This window comes from Mesoplodon mirus (assembly GCF_964341445.2).
Source record: "Mesoplodon mirus genome assembly, chromosome: X".
In the NCBI taxonomy this organism is placed as follows: domain Eukaryota; kingdom Metazoa; phylum Chordata; class Mammalia; order Artiodactyla; family Ziphiidae; genus Mesoplodon; species Mesoplodon mirus.
Genome location: NC_138981.1, coordinates 44,639,179 through 44,656,659, shown reverse-complemented (window position 1 = coordinate 44,656,659; position 17,481 = coordinate 44,639,179). Strand labels below are relative to the sequence as shown.

Sequence of the window (17,481 nt, the reverse complement as noted above, 5' to 3'; positions counted from 1 at the left end):
CCCAACAGGGGGCGCTCTGACGAGCAGACCACTGCACCACCAGGGAAGTCCCTGTTTTTTGTTCTTTGTTTTTATAACTTGAGGGTTTCTTGTGGTTCAGTAATAGAGCAGTGCACATCTTTTTTAGTCAGACGAGGCTGTGAGGTAGAATTTGACCATCAGTGACTTCTTCTTTTGAATAAGCACCTGAAAATGGACCTTGTGGGAGGTGGACGCTCATAGATGCAGAGAGCGGATTGGTGGTTGCCAAAGGTATGGTGGGGGGAGTGTGAAATGGGTGAAGGGAGTCAAAAGGTACAAACTTCCAGTTATAAAATAAATAAGTCATGGGGATTTAATGTACAGCGTGGCAACTATAATAATACTGTAATATTATAGTAATACTGTTAATAATTCTGTATTGCATATTTGAAAGTAAATCTTTCTTTAAAAATATTTATTTATTTATTTGGCTGTGCCAGGTCTTAGTTGCAGCATGTGGGATCTAGTTCCCTGACCAGGGATCGAACCCGGGCCCCCTGTATTCGGAGTGTGGAGTCTTAGCCACTGGACCACCAGGGAAGCCCCTGAAAGTAAATCTTAAAATTTCTCATCACAAGAAAAAAAACTAACTATATATGGTGATGAATGTTAACAAGACCTATTGTGATCATTTCACAATTTATACAAATATCAAATCATTATATTTTATTATATTTACACCTGAAACAAATATAATATAGTACGTCAAGTATACCTCAATTTAAATTAAAAAAAATTTTTTTCGGCTGTGCTGCACGGCATGCGTGTTCTTAGTTCCCTGACCCGGGATGAACCCGTGTCTCCTCAGTGGAAGCGCAGAGTCCTAACCACTGGACCACCAGGGAATTCCCTAAAAAACAATTTTTAAAAAAAACACGGACCTAGCGTCGTCAAGATCTAACAGGAACGTTAAACGTTGTACCTGTGGCCACTCATATTCACTGCAAGAGAGAACACCCAAGGCCATGAGAGTATCCCTCTTTGAGTCCGGGATAGGAAAACAAGTAGACCGCTTCCTCTATTTTGCTTCATTTTCCACTAAACCTAATTTATAAGACTATATCATATTTTTAATGTCTGGTGTGAAGACTGCTCAACTTGATCCAACCATATGGATAAGATGGCAAGGGTTCAATTGGCTGTCTTCTATTTCTTTAGCTAAAGGTCTGGTCTCTGTTATATGGACTATAGAAATTCATGACTGTTATATTTTCAATGTTGGTCATGACCTGGATCAATAAAAAGGGTCCTTTTTAACTGCTTAATGCTTTTTTCCTTAACTTTATCTTGAATTTATACTGCAACTACTGTTTTCTATGTCTTTACTTTTCTCACACATTTTTACTCATTGTTTAAAACAATCTTTCTGAATCATTTTGATTTAGACATTATTTGGTTGATTTTTGAATTTTTACTCAATCTGCGTGCCCTTGTCACTTAATGTGTGGACTTTAATCCATTAATGTTTATTGTCAGAAAGTGAAATTCTGTGTTGTTTTATGTTTTCGGTATTTTTTATGCCTTCTTGGTATTTCCTTAGTGGTCTACCTTTTGTTATGGAATCATTTCTCATTCTTTTTCAAGTGATTAGAAAGTTCTCTTTCCTGTCTTTAATTCAACTTGTGATTATCGTTGTTTTTTTTAAAAAAACTTAGTTGAATCTACATTTATCTAATTATCCACAGCAGAAATGAAAGAATATCTATTCATTTCTTCTCTCCTTTGTGAATGGAGTGTGAACACTCCTATGGTCATAAGATAGGTGTCTGAACACTTAGGGTAACAGACCGGGATGTGGAGTCCCATGAGTCATGTGCAGAGCACTTCAGAAACAGGTCAAACAGACTGGGTACAGACACTCCTGGTGTAACACAGACTGTGGTATGAACACTTCTGGAGTCATACAGACTAGGGTGTCGACATGACTCATGTCACGAAGACTAGAATGTGGACACTCTTGGGTACATATGTACTAGGGTAGGGACCTCCTGCAGTAACACAGATTGGGGTGTAGACACTTTGGGGGTCATACAGACTGGAGTTTGGACATATGTGGTCATGCAGACTAGGTTGTGGAGACTCCTCGGCTCACACAGAGTCAGGTATGGATCATGGGAGTGTCTGTGCTCCAGTCTGTGACTCCACTAGAATCTACATTTATCTCTGTGAACAGTTTGGTCCACATTGCAATATCCCACCCCATTATATCTGACTGTAGTCTGTATTTCACTAGTAGTGACCACTTTGAAGTCCTTATAGGTTCAGTAGTTTTCATCCCCTATATTTGAATTCAGACAAGAAGGCCATTAATGCCGGAGTATTTTCCATAAGCCCAGGTTTGAAGTCTTAACCAAAGGGGCACAGATGGTGAAAGACTTAACAATGGTCCAGGTTCAAGGTCAGAACGTAGGGCATGGATAATGGACTAGTTAACATGCTAGGGTCCGTGCTCTAAAAGAGTACTGATGGTGAAATTACTAACCTTGTTTAAGGTTAGGCCAGAGGGGCAATAACGGTGCTAGCCTTATCAGAGGCCCCAGTGGAAGGCAACACTGCCAGAGGGGAACTGACAGTGGAAGAATTAACAGGGACTGTGGTTCAAAGTCAGATAAGAGGAGCATTGATGGTAGAAGAGTTTACACACAGGGTTCAATAACAGATGAGAAAATCACTGATGGTGGAATAAAGAGACCCAGATTTGGGGTTATGTAAGAGGGGCCGGGATTTTTTTAATTAGTTAACAATCGTTCTGTTTGATTATCTAGACAGAGAGATGTTGATGTTAGAATAGTTAGCAAATGACTGAACTCAGACTAGAGGGGCATTTAGAGTTAACAAAGGCCCTGGTTTAGGGTCAGACCAAAAAACAGAGATGGAGACAACTGAATAAATATCTGGGTTTGAGCTCAGTCAAGAGAGGAACAGATTCTAGAATAGTTAACAGAGCCAGAGTTCAGATTCCAGGAGCACTGATGTTGGAAGAAATAACTGTACAAGTTCAATGACAGACTCACAGGCTACTGGTAACAGAACAGTTATCAGAGGATAGGTTTGAGGTCAAATCACGGGGGAGTTAATGGTGGTATATTTAACAGAGGTTTGAGGATAGGCCTGGAGTGGAGGGATTTAAATGGCTGTGTTGCATAATTAGATCAGTAAATCATTGAATTTGGAAGAGTAAACATCAGACAGATGGGAGAGCAAGGATAGTGGAAGAGCTTTGATAAGGAAGCAGGATGACACTGAAGGTGGAATGACAATAAAAGAGACCCTGGTTTGAGAATAGACCAGCAGGACATTGATGTTGCAGCAGTTAATAGTGGACCAGGTCTGAGGTCAGACCAATGGAGCACTGTGGCTTAAGAGTTAAAATGGCCTGGGTTCAAAGTCAGATCAGAAGGGATTGAAGGTTGAATAGTTAAAAAGAAGCCTAGGTACAACAGTGTAGGAGTCTTGGATGAAGAATTAATAAGAGGTCTGGGTTTGATTTGAGACCAGAGGGGCCTTTCAGTTAGAATATGAAATGAAGGCCTGGGTTCAAGGTCATGCCTAAGGAGCAGTGACGGGAGAATACTTAACAGAGACCTTGTTTTTATGGCAGACCAGAGGGAACTGATGGTGGAATTATTAATAGAAGAGGTCAAACCAGAGAGGCTGGCATCTTGGCATAGTTCAAAATCAGATCGGAGGCTCCCTGACTTCAGACTATACTACAAAGCTACAGTAATCAAGACACTATGGTACTGGCACAAAAACAGAAATATAGGTCAATGGAACAGGATAGAAAGCCCAGAGATAAACCCATGCACATATGGTGACCTTATCTTTGATAAAGGAGGCAAGAATATACAATGGAGAAAAGACAGCCTCTTCAATAAGTGATGCTGGGAAAACTGGAGAGCTACATGTAAAAGAATGAAATTAGAACACTCCCTAACACCATACACAAAAATAAACTCAAAATGGATTAAAGACCTAAATGTAAGGCCAGACACTATCAAACTCTTAGAGGAAAACATAGGCAGAACACCCTATGACATATATCACAGAAAGATCCTTTTTGATCCACCCCCTAGAGAAATGGAAATAAAAACAAAAATAAACAAATGGGACCTAATGAAACTTAAAAGCTTTTACACAGCAAAGGAAAGCATAAACAAGATGAAAAGACAACCCTCAGAATGGGAGAATTATTTGCAAATGAAGCAACTGAAAAAGGACTAATCTCCAAAATTTATAAGCAGCTCATGCAGCTCAGTATCAAAAAAACAAACAACCCAATCCAAAAATGGGCAGAAGACCTAACTAGACATTTCTCCAAAGATACACAGATTGCCAACAAACACATGAAAGAATGCTCAACATCATTAATCATTAGAGAAATGCAAATCAAAACTACAATGAGGTATCACCTCACACCAGTCAGAATGGCCATCATCAAAAATTCTACAAACAGGGCTTCCCTGGTGGCGCAGTGGTTGAGAGTCCGCCTGCCGATGCAGAGCACACGGGTTCGTGCCCTGGTCCGGGAAGATCCCACATGCCGTGGAGTGGCTGGGCCCATGAGCCATGGCCACTGAGCCTGCGCTTCCGGAGCCTGTGCTCCGCAACGGGAGAGGCCACAACAGTGAGAGGCCCGCGTACCACAAAAAAAAAGAAAAAACAAATCTAGAAACAACAAATGCTGGAGAGGGTGTGGAGAAAAGGGAACCCTCTTGCACTGCTGGTGGGAATGTGAATTGGTACAGCCACTAGGGAGAACACTACGGAGGTTCCTCAAAAAACTAAAAATAGACCTACCATATGACCCAGCAATCCCACTACTGGGCAAATACCCTGAGAAAACCATAGTTCAACAAGAGTCATGTACCACAACGTTCATTGCAGCTCTATTTACAATAGCCAGGACATGGAAGCAACCTAAGTGTCCATTGACAGATGAATGGATAAAGAAGATGTGGCACATATATACAATGGAATCTTACTCAGCCATAAAAAGAAACAAAATTGAGTTATTTGTAGTGAGGTGGATGGACCTAGAGTCTGTCATACAGAGTGAAGTAAGTCAGAAAGAGAAAAACAAATACCGTATGCTAACACATATATGGAATCTAAGGGGAAAAAAAAAGGTCTTGAAGAACCTAGGGGTAAGACGGGAATAAAGACGCAGACCTACTAGAGAATGGACTTGAGGATATGGGGAGGGAGAAGGGTAAGCTGTGACAAAGTGAGAGAGTGGCATGGACTTATGTATACTACCAAATGTAAAATAGATAGCTAGTGGGAAGCAGCCGCATAGCACAGGGAGATCAGCTTGGTGCTCTGTGACCACCTAGAGGGGTGGGATAGGGAGGGTGGGAGGGAGATGCAAGAGGGAGGAGATATGGGGATATATGTATATGTATAGCTGATTCACTTTGTTATAAAGCAGAAACCAACACACCATTGTAAAGCAATTATACTCCAAGAAAGTTGTTTAAAAAAAAATCAGATCAGAGGACCTTGATGTTAGAATAGTTAACAGAAGTCTCCACTCCCAGTCAGACCAGAGGGCTGATGATGGTGGAACAGTTTATAGAGGTCAGGGCAGAAGGGCACCAGCAGTGGAATAACTGAAAAAGCTCTGGGCTTTGGTTGAATGAGAAGCCTATCATGTTGGATTAGTTAAGAGATACCCATGTGAAACTTCAGATCAAAGGGGGTCTTGAAGGAGTAAAGGCTAACAGAGCCTGAATTTGAGGTCAGACCAGAAATGCCTTGATTATTCTAGAGTTCAAAAAGGCCCAGTTGGGACTGCCCTGGTGGCACAGTGGTTAAGAATCCGCCTGCCAATGCAGGGGACATGGGCCCGAGCCCTAGTCTGGGAAGATCCCACATGCAACTGAGCCCGTGTGCCACAACTACTGAGCCTGTGCTCTAGAGCCCACAAGCCACAATTACTGGAGCAGGCATGCTTAGAGCCCGTGCTCTACAACAAGAGTAGCCCCCGCTCACCGCAACTAGAGAGAGCCCACATGCAGCAACAAAGACCCAACACAGCCCAAAATGAATAAAATAAAATAAAATAAATAAATTTTAAAAAAGGCTCAGTCAGAGCAGAAAGCCAGTGATAGTGGGATATTAACTAGAGGCCTGCATTCAAGGTTGAACAAAGAATAGTCAGCAGAATTTCAGTTCCAGATAACACCAAAGGGGTATTGATGGTGGAGTGGTGAAGAGTTCCAGATCTGATGTTAAATCAGAGGCACAGTGATGACGGATAAGTTAACAGAGGTCCAAGTCTGACCAGTAAGTTTACCTTTTATTATTTGCTTTTTATTTATTTCCCCTTAGGTTGTAAGTCAAGAAAATCATGATGAAGAATTTAAAGCAGAAGGTCAACTCTGTTACCTCAAAATTTCGCAAGGAGGAAGTCTCCCAAATCATGTATAACAACATCTGTGATCAGCCATCTTGAATCCAGATGCAATGAAGACATGAAAAATGTGAAGAAAAGAAGAAAGTATTAGAGAAAAATGAGGCTCCCCAAAATGATTTTGTGATCTGCTAACCTTAGTGGAAACCAAGCGTCTTTTTGATGCTCCATACTGTGCAGAAGAGTTAACAGCAGGCCTGAATTGCTGTCTTTGGAAAGGCCTGCTTCAAGGGGGGCCCTTGGCTGGCATCTGGAAATTTAGATTCCAGGAAGATTCCCACCACTCTCTAATTGATAAGAGTGACCCACTGTGCCTGAACTGTTCGTCCAAGCACCGTGATTTATGCTAAACACCTGCTTTCCTTCAGGGAGTCTGGGAGTTGGGTATGTGCCAGGCAGAAGGTGCTTACATGACCAACCCCTAATAGAATCCATGGGCGGAGTCTCTAACAAGCTTCCCTGGTTCACAGTGTTTTACATGTGTTGTCACAACTGAGGGAATTAAGGGTGTCCTGTGAGGCTTCACTGGAAGATGACCCTTGGAGGCTTGTGCCTGTTTCCCCTGGACTTCACCCCATGCGCCATTTCCCTTTGCTGACTGTGCTCTGTATCTTTTCGCTGTAAAAATCATAGCCATGTATACAACCATATAAGGAGACTGAGAATCCTCCTAGCAAATCACTGAGTCTGTGAACAGTCCAGCTTTCTGGACTATCACCACCATCTCGTCACCATTTACCTTAAGGTCTGTCAGATGGAAGTACCAGATAGAAATGCTTCTGGCTACAAGTAACTGCACTGTCCGATAACAGTGGCTTGAATGAACAAGAGGTTATTTTCCTCCCTCAACAAGACTGCTGGTGTTAGTTCAGCAGCTCAACAATGTTGGGCCTGGTCGGGGTCTCTGTGGCTCTGTGGACTGACCCTGAGGTCTCAAGACGGTGGCTACACTTCCCATTGATACATCTGGATGCGGCAGCCTATGGAGCTGGAGGGAAGGGAGCAGCTTGAGCAAGAGGCTCTTTGATACCCTGGAACTTTGACATTTCCGGATGGTGACTCAGGTCATTGACAAGGGATTTGGGTTATCTATCTCCCTGTCTACACCCCAAGCTTTCTGTCCTCACTCAGGGCTCCTCTCAAATACTGAACATTACTCTGTGTTCTCTGAGCTGTTCCAGGCCTCGAATTTGGGCCCTGGATGGGCGTGGGAGGAGCTAGGGGTAGTCTGGAGTTTCTCTGGGGTGGAGAGAGATGCCCCATCCCTTTCCTCCCACAACAGAAGCCGCTACCTCAGCCTCAGGCTCCATAGTTGCTCTGCACCACCTTGGTGCTCTCAACACCTCGGCTCCCTGCTTGTGGAAAACAACCAATGCACGGACAGGTGTGGGGCCCAGGGTGCGGCTGGCCCGGGGGTGGGGGGAGCCTGGGAGCCCCAGCCTCCCTGAGGAGCCGGCGGAGTCCTGCAGACTAATAGGATGAAAGTCAAGAAAGTGGTAGAAGCCAACATTCCCTACCTCAGCCCCTCTGCTGCCACCACCCTGGTGCAAGTCCTCATCACTGCTCACCTCAACTACTGCAGGGTCTCCTGACTGATCCCCCTGCTCCCGCTCCCCCGTTCCAGTCTGTTCTCTTCACAGTGCCCACAAGGATCCTCTTACAACCAAGTGAGATCATGTCCCTACTCTGCTCAAAATGTTCTGGTGACTCACGCCTCACTCAGCAAAAATGCTCAAGTCCTCACTGTGGCCCCCAAAGCCCTCCAGGATTGGGCCTGTCCAACCTCATCTCTTACCAAACCTTAATCTAGCCACACCGGCCTCTACAATGGTCCTGCTGGCACACTCCAGCCTTGGTGCCTCTGAACTGCCATTTCCCTACCTATGATATTCTTCTTCCTCACACACTATGGCTCTCTCACTTCATTCAGGTCTTCGTTTAAATTTCACACTGTCAGAGACCCCAAATAGCCAAAGCAATCTTGAGAAAGAAAAACGGAGTTGGAGGAATTAGGCTCCCTGACTTCAGTCTACACTACAAAGCTACAGTAATCAAAACAGTATGGTACTGGCACAAAAACAGAAATACAGATCAATGGAACAAGATAGAAAGCCCAGAAATAAACCCAGGCACCTATGATCAATTAATCTACAACAAAGGAGGCAAGAATATACAATGGAGAAAAGAGAGTCTCTTCAATAAGTGGTGCTGGGAAAACTGGACAGCTACCTGTAAAAGAATGAAATTAGAACATTCTTTAACACCATACACAAAAATAAACTCAAAACAGATTAAGGACCTAAATGTGAGACCGGATACTATAAAACTCTTAGAGGAAAACATATGCAGAACACGCTTTGACATAAATCGCAGCAATATCTTTTTGGTTTCACCTCCTAGAGTAATGAAAATAAAAACAAAAATAAACAAATGGGACCCAATTAACTTAAAAGCTTTTGCACAGCAAAGGAAACGATAAACAAGATGAAAAGACAACCCTCAGAATGGGAGAAAAGATTTGCAACTGAATCAACTGACAAAGGATTAATCTCCAAAATATATAAATAGCTCATGCAGCTCAATATTAAAAAAAACAAACAACCCAATCAAAAAATGGGCAGAAGACCTAAATAGGCATTTCTCCAAAGAAGACATACAGATGACCAAGAAGCACATGAAAAGCTGCTCAACATCACTAATTATTAGAGAAATGCAAATCAAAACTACAATGAGGTATCACCTCACACCAGTTAGAATGGGCATCATCAGAAAATCTACAAACAACAAATGCTGGAGAGCGTGTGGAGAAAAGGGAACCCTCTTGCACTGTTGGTGGGAATGTAAATTGATACAGCCACTACGGAGAACAGTATGGAGTTTCCTTAAAGAAGTACCATACAGCCCAGCAATCCCACTACTGGGCATGTACCCTGAGAAAACCATAATTCAAAAAGAGTCATGTACCACAATGTTCACTGCAGCTCTATTTACAATAGCCAGGACACGGAAGCAACCTAAATGTCCACTGACAGATGAATGGATAAAGAGGATGTGGTACATATATACAATGGAATATTACTCAGCCATAAGAAAGGAATGAAATAATGCCATTTGCAGCAACATGGATGGACCTAGAGACTACCATACTAAGTGAAGTAAGTCAGACAGACAAATATCATATGGTATCACTTATATGAGGAATCTAAAACAATGATACAAATGAACTTATTTACAAAACAGAAACAGACTCACAGACTTAGAAAACAAGCGTATGGTTACCAAAGGGGAAAGGTGGGAGGGAGGGATAAATTAGGAGTTTGGGATTAACATATACACACTTCTATACATAAAAAAGATAATCAACAAGGACCTAATGTAATACTCCAATATAAAATAAAAATTAAAGAAAAATAAATTTCACACTGTCAGGAACACCTTCCCTGATCAGGACGCCAAAAAGAGCCTAACCCTGGGGCTTCCCTGGTGGTGTAGTGGTTGAGAGTCCACCTGCCGATGGAGGGGACGCAGGTTCGTGCCCCGGTCTGGGAAGGTCCCACATGCCACAGAGCGGCTGGGCCCGTGAGCCATGGCCGCTGAGCCTGTGCGTCCGGAGCCTGTGCTCCGCAACGGGAGAGGCCACAACAGTAAGAGGCCCGCGTACAGAAAAAAAAAAAAAAAAAAAAGAGCCTAACCCTCCCCTCAGTCCTGCACTCTATCCCTGCCCTTTTTCCTCACAACGCTCAGCTTTAGCTGACCTACTATATATTTTTGTCTATTATCTACCTGTCTCCACTAGAATGTAAGCTCCACGAGGGCAGCCATTCCTGTCAGTTTAAGTCACAGCTCGTACCCTCAGTGCCTGGAACAGGTCCCGGCGCACAGTAGGTGCGCCACAATGTCTGTCCAAAGTGTGTCTGTGTGAAACACTTGAAGTGGTGCCTCTGACATGGCAGACGTTCATAAATGGTTGTTGAATGAATCCATCAATGAATCAATGCATGAAGGCATGAATGAGGAGCTGAACCCCATCCCATCTTGGGTCCTAGAGCTGCCCTCTCCCCCATCCCAACCCCAGAAGACCTGGGAGCCAGCCATCGGCACAACCACAGGAACTTTATTTACAAACACAAGGCTGGGGCCGGAGGCAGGTGGGAAGGTGGACAGTGGCAAGGCTGGAAGTCTCCTACTTCTGCTCTCGCCTCCAGACGATGACCATGCCGTTAGCATCGCTGGAAGCCAGCAGGCTCTCATCGCAGTTGAAGCTGACATCCAGCACGGGCGCGCTGTGGCCCTGCAGCTTGTTGACGGCAGCCTTGGCTGCCCGCTCCACGTCAAAGAAATGCACACACATGTCCTCGCTGCCCGTCACTGCCCAGATGAGAGAAGACCATCAGGAGGTGTTGCAGGAGGCAGCGGGGTGCCCTGCATGTGAAGTCTCTGAGGTGTTGAGGGATTTATGTCCAAGGTGTGAGGTCCCGGGGCTGGGGGCTATGGGGTGGACCATCCCCAGATGCAAGGTCACCTAGCTGTTTTGGCTCTGTGTCCAGAGTGTGAGGTCTCTGAGCTCTTTGTTGGTGGCGGGGAGGGTTCTGTGTCAGGCTGTGAGGTTTCTGGGCTGTTTGGGGGGTCTGCGTTCAAAGTGTGACGTTGCTGGGGTGTGAGAGTTCTTGAGGCCCAGGAAGTCAGGGCATTAGGATGTCGTGACAGCTGAGCCAGATCAGTACCAGCCCTGGTCCCTGCCCCTCCCTGGCCACCCAGACACCCCGACCCCATGGGACTCACCCACACAGGCCCCCTGGCGGAAGGACATGAGGGGGCAGAAAATGCTGCGTATGGGGTGCGAGCTCTGCTCAATGGGGAAGCTTCTCTTCAGCTGCAGGGTCCCCTCATTGTCCACCACCCTGAGAGGAGAAAGAGAGCGGGTCAGGGGGCAGCCTCAGCCCCAGAGGGGCACGAACGGTGGGCCAGTCTGTGTCCCCACCCCTGCACCTGAGGTCTTTTCAAGGTTCATGAAATCCAGTTCTGAGACGACTGTATAAACCTATAAAGCACGGGCTGGTGTGTGAGTTAGTGACAGTTTGTATCTGTTGATACAAATGGGGAGCTTCTGCTGTTTCACTAGTTTCTTTTCCTAAGGGTGCCTAAGAGATTCTGATCTAGGACGGGCACAAAGAGAGGGTATGACTGACAAAACTACAACACCCCTGCACCGTGGAATACCACATGGCCATTCAAAGGAATGAACCCGAGCTACTGCAGGGAGCCTGGGGCATTTCCACAGGCAGTTCGGTGAGAAAAGCATTCCAGCGTTCATCCCAGGCTGAGAACTGCATTTAGATGACAGACATAAGTGAGTGGGGATAGTAAAACTCCCAGATTCAAAAAAAAAAAAAAAAGAAAAGAAAGGAAGGAAGGAAGGGAAAGCAGGCCACTGCTCTAAGGGGACTCTAGTCTATTTTATGGCTCAGTTTGCTCATCTGTAAAATGGACATGATTACAGCACCCACCTCACAGGGTTGCTGTGAGGATTAAATGAGGGGATATGAACAGGCCCTGGCCCAGCAACTGCTACGCACGTGATAGCTACTGCTATTACTATTACTGCTCCTACTGCATTACTGCTCCGATTGATGTCACCATTATCATATTATTACTATTATTAGGAGACCGGACCTCCCCCCTCAATGAAGTTAACTTCCATGGCTTAGTCTGCTGGGGAGACAGGGCTCTCGTCCCAGTCTGACAGAGGCGGCCGAGAGAGGAGACCCACCTGTAGAGCAGCAGCTTGTTGAGGCAAGCATTGATGAGCAGCGAGGGGTCCCGGGCCTCGCGGCTGACCCAGGAGCGGGCGGAGATGCTGGTCACAGGGCTGCCCTCATGCACCACCAGACGCTTGGCTTTGGTCAGCTTCCCTGTGGCAGCAGAGGGAGGGGAGGCAGCGGTGAGGGCTGGGTCTGTGCACCAGAAGGGTGAGGGTGTGAGCAGCCAGATGCAGGCCTAGGGTCCGCCTACCTGTGGCCATGTCGAAGAGGAAGGAGAAAACACTGCCGCGGTCATCACCCGCCCAGAGCAGCCGGCCAGGGGCATCAAAGGACAGGGCGAGGACACGGCCTGTCAGCTTGCTGGAGCCACCCTTCACTTTCTTGCCCGTGGAGATGTTCATGACATGCACGTTGTGCTTGGTATTCCCCACCTGTGGGTGAGACCCGCACACCGTCACCCTGCTCCCAGCCAGTCCCTCCTTGAGTCTGACCACAGCGGGGCTGCTGTTGATGGGACTGGCTGATCCCTACTGGACTCTCATCACAGTGAGGGTGGGCCTGTAGACTGGAAGGTGACTCAGGCCGGTCATCCTCCCCAGCCAGTCCCTCTTGCAATCTGACCAGAAGAGATAGTTGCTCCCAGGACTAAAGGGGCCTGCCTGGTCCTTCCTGGAGCCTTGACTATACTAGGGCGGTGGCTGCTGCTACACCTGAAAGGATCCCAGAGCACGGGCTCACTGGGCCAGCTCCCCCTACTCCCCGCTCAGGACCAGGCCAGACTTTTCATTTCCTTCCCCTGCCCTCTGACTCTCTATCCGGGTCGGACCACCGTGACGCTGCCACTGAGATGAAACAAGGTTTCCGACTAGTAATCCTGCTCCCCAACCAGCAGCCCCTGCAGGTGGAAAACAGTAGGACTACTGCTGATGGGACCGTGACCCTAGCCCCAGGCCGCCCCCCATCCCCGGAGTCTACCACAGTGAGGCCATCCCAGACCAAGAACCACGTCCCCTGTTCTGCCTTGTTTCCCTCTGAGTCTGGCCAGAGGAGGATGGAGGCGATGGACTAGAGGGGACCCCCTTATCCCGAATCCCTGCGACAGCCCTCCTGGCCCGGCATTCTGCCCTCGGCAAGGGGGTGCTCTGGAGCCTGACCACAGTGAGGTTGTTGTTGACCGGCTGGAAGGTGCAGCAGAGCAGTTCGGCGCTGTCGGGGTCAGGGATCTCCCGGATGCAGCGGCCGTCCTCAGAGGCCCAGATGCGCATGGTGGCATCAAGCGAGGTGGACACGAGGATGTCGTTGGAGAGGGACCAGGCGAAGTCGGAGACCCCGCGGGTGTGGCCCCGCAGCACTCGGAGCACGGTGGGCGGGGCGGGCACCAGCTGGCACAGCGAAATGCTGCCGTCAAGTGAGCAGCAGGCCAGGCGGTGCCGGTCGTCATTGGCGAAGCGCACCCTGGGGACTGCATGGCCAAGGAGCCATTTGTGAGAGCCGGCATGCTCACCAGGTGCTTTCATTTACAGAAGGTTCTGACGTGTGAGCCAAGGGCCGGGACCCACTGCACCAGGCACAGTGGCCTCAGCAAAGGGCTTTCCTTGGCTGAGAAAGAGAGGTGGAACCCCAGAAGGCCCTCTGCCCAAAGCTCCCTAAATCTTGGCAGGTACTTTATGGATTGCAAATGACTTCTGCAATGCGAAAAGCCTTCTACATCTCAGTAAGCACTTTACAGTTACCAAGGTCTTGGCAGTTTGCAAAACCCACTCTGCCCTTTGCAAGGCGATTTCTCCGCAGCAAAGGTTTTAAGCTCGTTCAAGCGACTCATGACCCCAGAAGCCTTCTGCAAAGTGCTCTTTTAAGCTGCTGAGCCCCTTTATGGTAGACAAAGTAACCAAGACTTTGCAGATCACTTTGCAGAGGGCTTTTAGGTTTTGCGAAAGGTGTGATGAATAGCAATTCCTCCCTCAGAGGTGGGCCTGAGACTCTGCATTCCAGAAAAGGATGCACTGGGTGGTTGTCACCCAGTTGTTTGGGCAAATGCATGGTGACGGGACCCGCCATCCACTGGCTCACCTGCCTCATCCACGTGCTGGTCAAAAACATGGTACATGCCCGCAAAGGCATAGTTCTCGCTCAGCGATGTGTCCCCAGCCATGGCTCGACTTGCTTCTGCCGCTGACGTGGGCACCACGCTGCCGGGGGGCCTAGGCCCCAACAGGAGTGAGGGGTGAGAGGAGGGAGGTACTAGCGTTTGGCCTGCCATTGCCCCGTGGCTCCCCTCCTCCTCACAAACCTTCAGCTGCCCCTGGTGCATACCTGTCCTCATAGACGGCACGGTTCATCTGTGCCTGCAGCTGGTAGGAGCCTCGGCTGACGGAGCGGCGGTGCCCACGGGCCCCCAGGGCCCGCGGGTCATCCTCGAAGTCCTGTAAACAGAGGGTCAGGGTAGGTACACCTTGCAAACAGCCCTCAAGAACCTATGAGATCTAGAGTCTTCAAAATATACCCAGAACCATGGGACTTCCCTGGTGGTCCAGTGGTTAAGACTCTGCGCTTCCACTGCAGAGGGTGCAGGTTCGATCCCTGGTCGGGCAACTGAGATACTGCATGCTGGAACCAGATCCCTTCTCACCCCTTCCACTGCCACCACCGTCACCTGGACTACTGTGGTGGCCTCTGCACTAGTTCCCCTGCTCTCACCCTTGCCCCACTCAGCAAATACTTAACAAATGCTCTTTGAACAAAGAATGAACACTTTTCCCCCAGAAAACCACTCAGCTTTGTCTCTTGCCTCATTCAAGTCTCAGCTCAATTGTCACCTTCTCAGAGACGCCTTCCCTGAGCATCCCCATTAAAAATAGCTTCTCTCTGTTCCAAACACTTGTCCTGTTTCATTCCCCAAGTCAGCTTTATTTTTCCATGTTAGCACTCCTCACTACAAGCCATGGTAGTTATTCACTTGTTTACTGCCTGTTTATCAACCTATTTATCTTATTGCCTGTTGATTTATGTCATACATTATCTCTTTTTGTCCTCCGCTCATCCTAAGAGCCAGAAACAGTGCCTGGAACATAGCAGTTGCTCGACAAGTCTGTGGAGTGAATATATATGGAGGCAGGTGGCGTGGGGAGGAGCTCACCTCCATGCGGTCAAGGGTAGTGCGGCTGCTGCGGACGATGCTGTTGCTATAGGCACGAGCACTGCCTGGCTCAGAGAGGGGCCCGTAGCGCTGGCCCAGCAGCTGCCCACGCAGCCTCAGGTACTGCCGACGCAATGCTGGAGGGTGCCCAGCCTTGGCATTCTCCCGCAGTAGCTGGCTGCGCCGTCGGATATATTGTGTCCGAAACTGTGGAAACGTTGGTGTGCGGTACGCATTGTACCTGCGATGGCAGGAGGCAAGGCGGGCAGCAGGCACAGGACAGAGGGAATCAATCAGCTCAGGGGATAGGGAAGGAGAATGAGGTGTGTGGCAGTGATAGGTCAGGATGGCAAGTGATCAGCAGTGGTGATGGGGGTCTCTCTGGTGTTGTGATAAGGGTGTGTCCACAGTAATAATGGGCATGGCAGTGAGGGCAGTGTGGGCACAATGGAGGCAGTCTGCAGTTCTGCTGGAATTGGTATGGGGTGACTGAGTCAGTGCAGACAATAATAGGGGCCAATCTGACATGGTGATGGGGGTTAGCATGGGGCAATGGTGGGGGTCAGTATGGCGATTGGGTCAGACTGGGGAAGTGATGGTAAGAGAAGTCTGGGGGCAAAAGTGGGGAACAGGATGTCACCAGCATGGGCTCTATCACCGCCCCCCCGACAAAGGCTCCAATACCACAGACTCTGCGCATGCCCACATGTGACTGCATTATCCTAGCATGCTGTTTAATGACCCTCGCTTGCTAGTCATTCCCTACGGGCAAGCCCCACACCCTGCTACTGCGCATGCTCACCTCCAGCAAGCCCACTCAGCCGCATAAGGCAAGGTCTCCGCCCAGCCTCACTTATCGCCATTGCGCATGCACCACGAAACTTCCGCTCCCGCGAGCTTCGACCCCACGCCTCACCTCGCGTCTACTGCTAAGACCTGCTGCCACACCGCGGCCATTCCCCGGCCTCCTCTTCTGGCGCGTCCGCCCGCGGGAGCCTGCAGGACAAGGGCCTGGAATGTCAGCGTCTCAAGTGAAGAGATCTAGATCCGCCCCTTCCGCCAGGCGATCGTTGCCACAGACACCGAGTCCCTCCAGTCCAGGATGTCACGAAATCCCACCCGGCTGTTAGCATGGTCACCACCCCAGTCCTGCCCTTCCCAGGCAGCGCCCAGATGAGTCACAGCAGACCTGGCCCCGCCCCTCCCCGGTCACCACAGCAACGCCCCTCCTCCCGCCGCCTAGTAATCCTTGTTGGCATTCTCCACCCATCTTGCCCCCACCGACCCCGTCTTCCCTTCTCAGGTCCAAGAGCAGGACCCGGGATCAGGGACCACCTCCGGGGCTGCCTCCCGCTCTTGAGGCTCCCGGGGCGGCCCTGAAACCAGTGTCACCCTTCTCTCCTCTCTCTCTCAAGCTCCAGCAAGATGGCCGCCTGCTGCCAGGAAGAACTGCTGCGCACAGAACAAATCGATAGGAATCCTCCCCAGGGCGTGGGAGAACCACGCAGGCGCATTAAGGGACAGTAGCTTCTGGCACAAGGATGGAGGCTCCGCCCTTTTAAGTTCTATCCAGCCTCAGGCCCTAATGGCATTTTTTTGCGTACACAAGAACAATGTCCAGGGGCCACAGGGACAGGGGCGAGTATGCAAATCACTCACTGAAAATCAGAAATATGACTTTCAAAAAAGAAAAAGAAATGAAAGGACTTTTTTTGAAAGAGGTATAAGCTGCTTTCTAGCAGCACAATCTTGGCCAAGCAAGATTTGAAGTGCAGAATAAAAAATAATCACACATGCAGAGGCCCCCAGAAAATTCTCCAGTTCCTAGGTGACTGACGGGCCTTCAGACACGCCCAGAGTAAGAAGAGTCCTTTCTGTGTGTCTGTGTTGGGGTGGGCGGCTTGGATACTCCCAGGGAGCTTGGTCTGGGCGTGAGTCTCTGAAGGCAGAAGATATAAATAGGTACAATAAGCTTTGGGGTTTGGATCCCAGGAGGCTATCTGAAATCATCCTTATTTCAACTCCAACAAGAAGCTGCATCTCTATCCATCTTAAGGTGATCAGGATATACAGTGTACGAAGTTGGAACACAATGTTTAGTAGCTTCCTTTCGGATCTTGACTTTGACACAATTCTCATTATTGTTC

General features: G+C 48.4%; 1 protein-coding gene across 3 annotated transcripts; it reads right to left on the bottom strand.

Moving 5' to 3' along the window:
* Positions 1–10,530: 10,530 nt before the first annotated feature.
* On the bottom strand, positions 10,531–16,807 carry WDR13 (WD repeat domain 13). Of its 3 annotated transcripts, none has more exons than XM_082610603.1 (10): positions 16,620–16,807; positions 16,251–16,330; positions 15,335–15,575; positions 14,512–14,621; positions 14,269–14,399; positions 13,353–13,660; positions 12,449–12,629; positions 12,207–12,348; positions 11,219–11,337; positions 10,531–10,804 (listed from the first exon to the last, which is right to left on the bottom strand). In XM_082610603.1, exons 2-10 carry the CDS (start codon positions 16,289–16,291, stop codon positions 10,620–10,622), a joined length of 1,458 nt encoding a protein of 485 aa, XP_082466729.1. In that variant the 5' UTR covers positions 16,292–16,330; positions 16,620–16,807; the 3' UTR covers positions 10,531–10,619. The 3 variants fall into 3 exon arrangements, with proteins under 3 accessions (XP_082466729.1, XP_082466730.1, XP_082466731.1); XM_082610604.1 differs by having other exon boundaries at positions 16,670–16,807; XM_082610605.1 differs by having other exon boundaries at positions 15,335–15,541; positions 16,620–16,722.
* Positions 16,808–17,481: the final 674 nt, after the last annotated feature.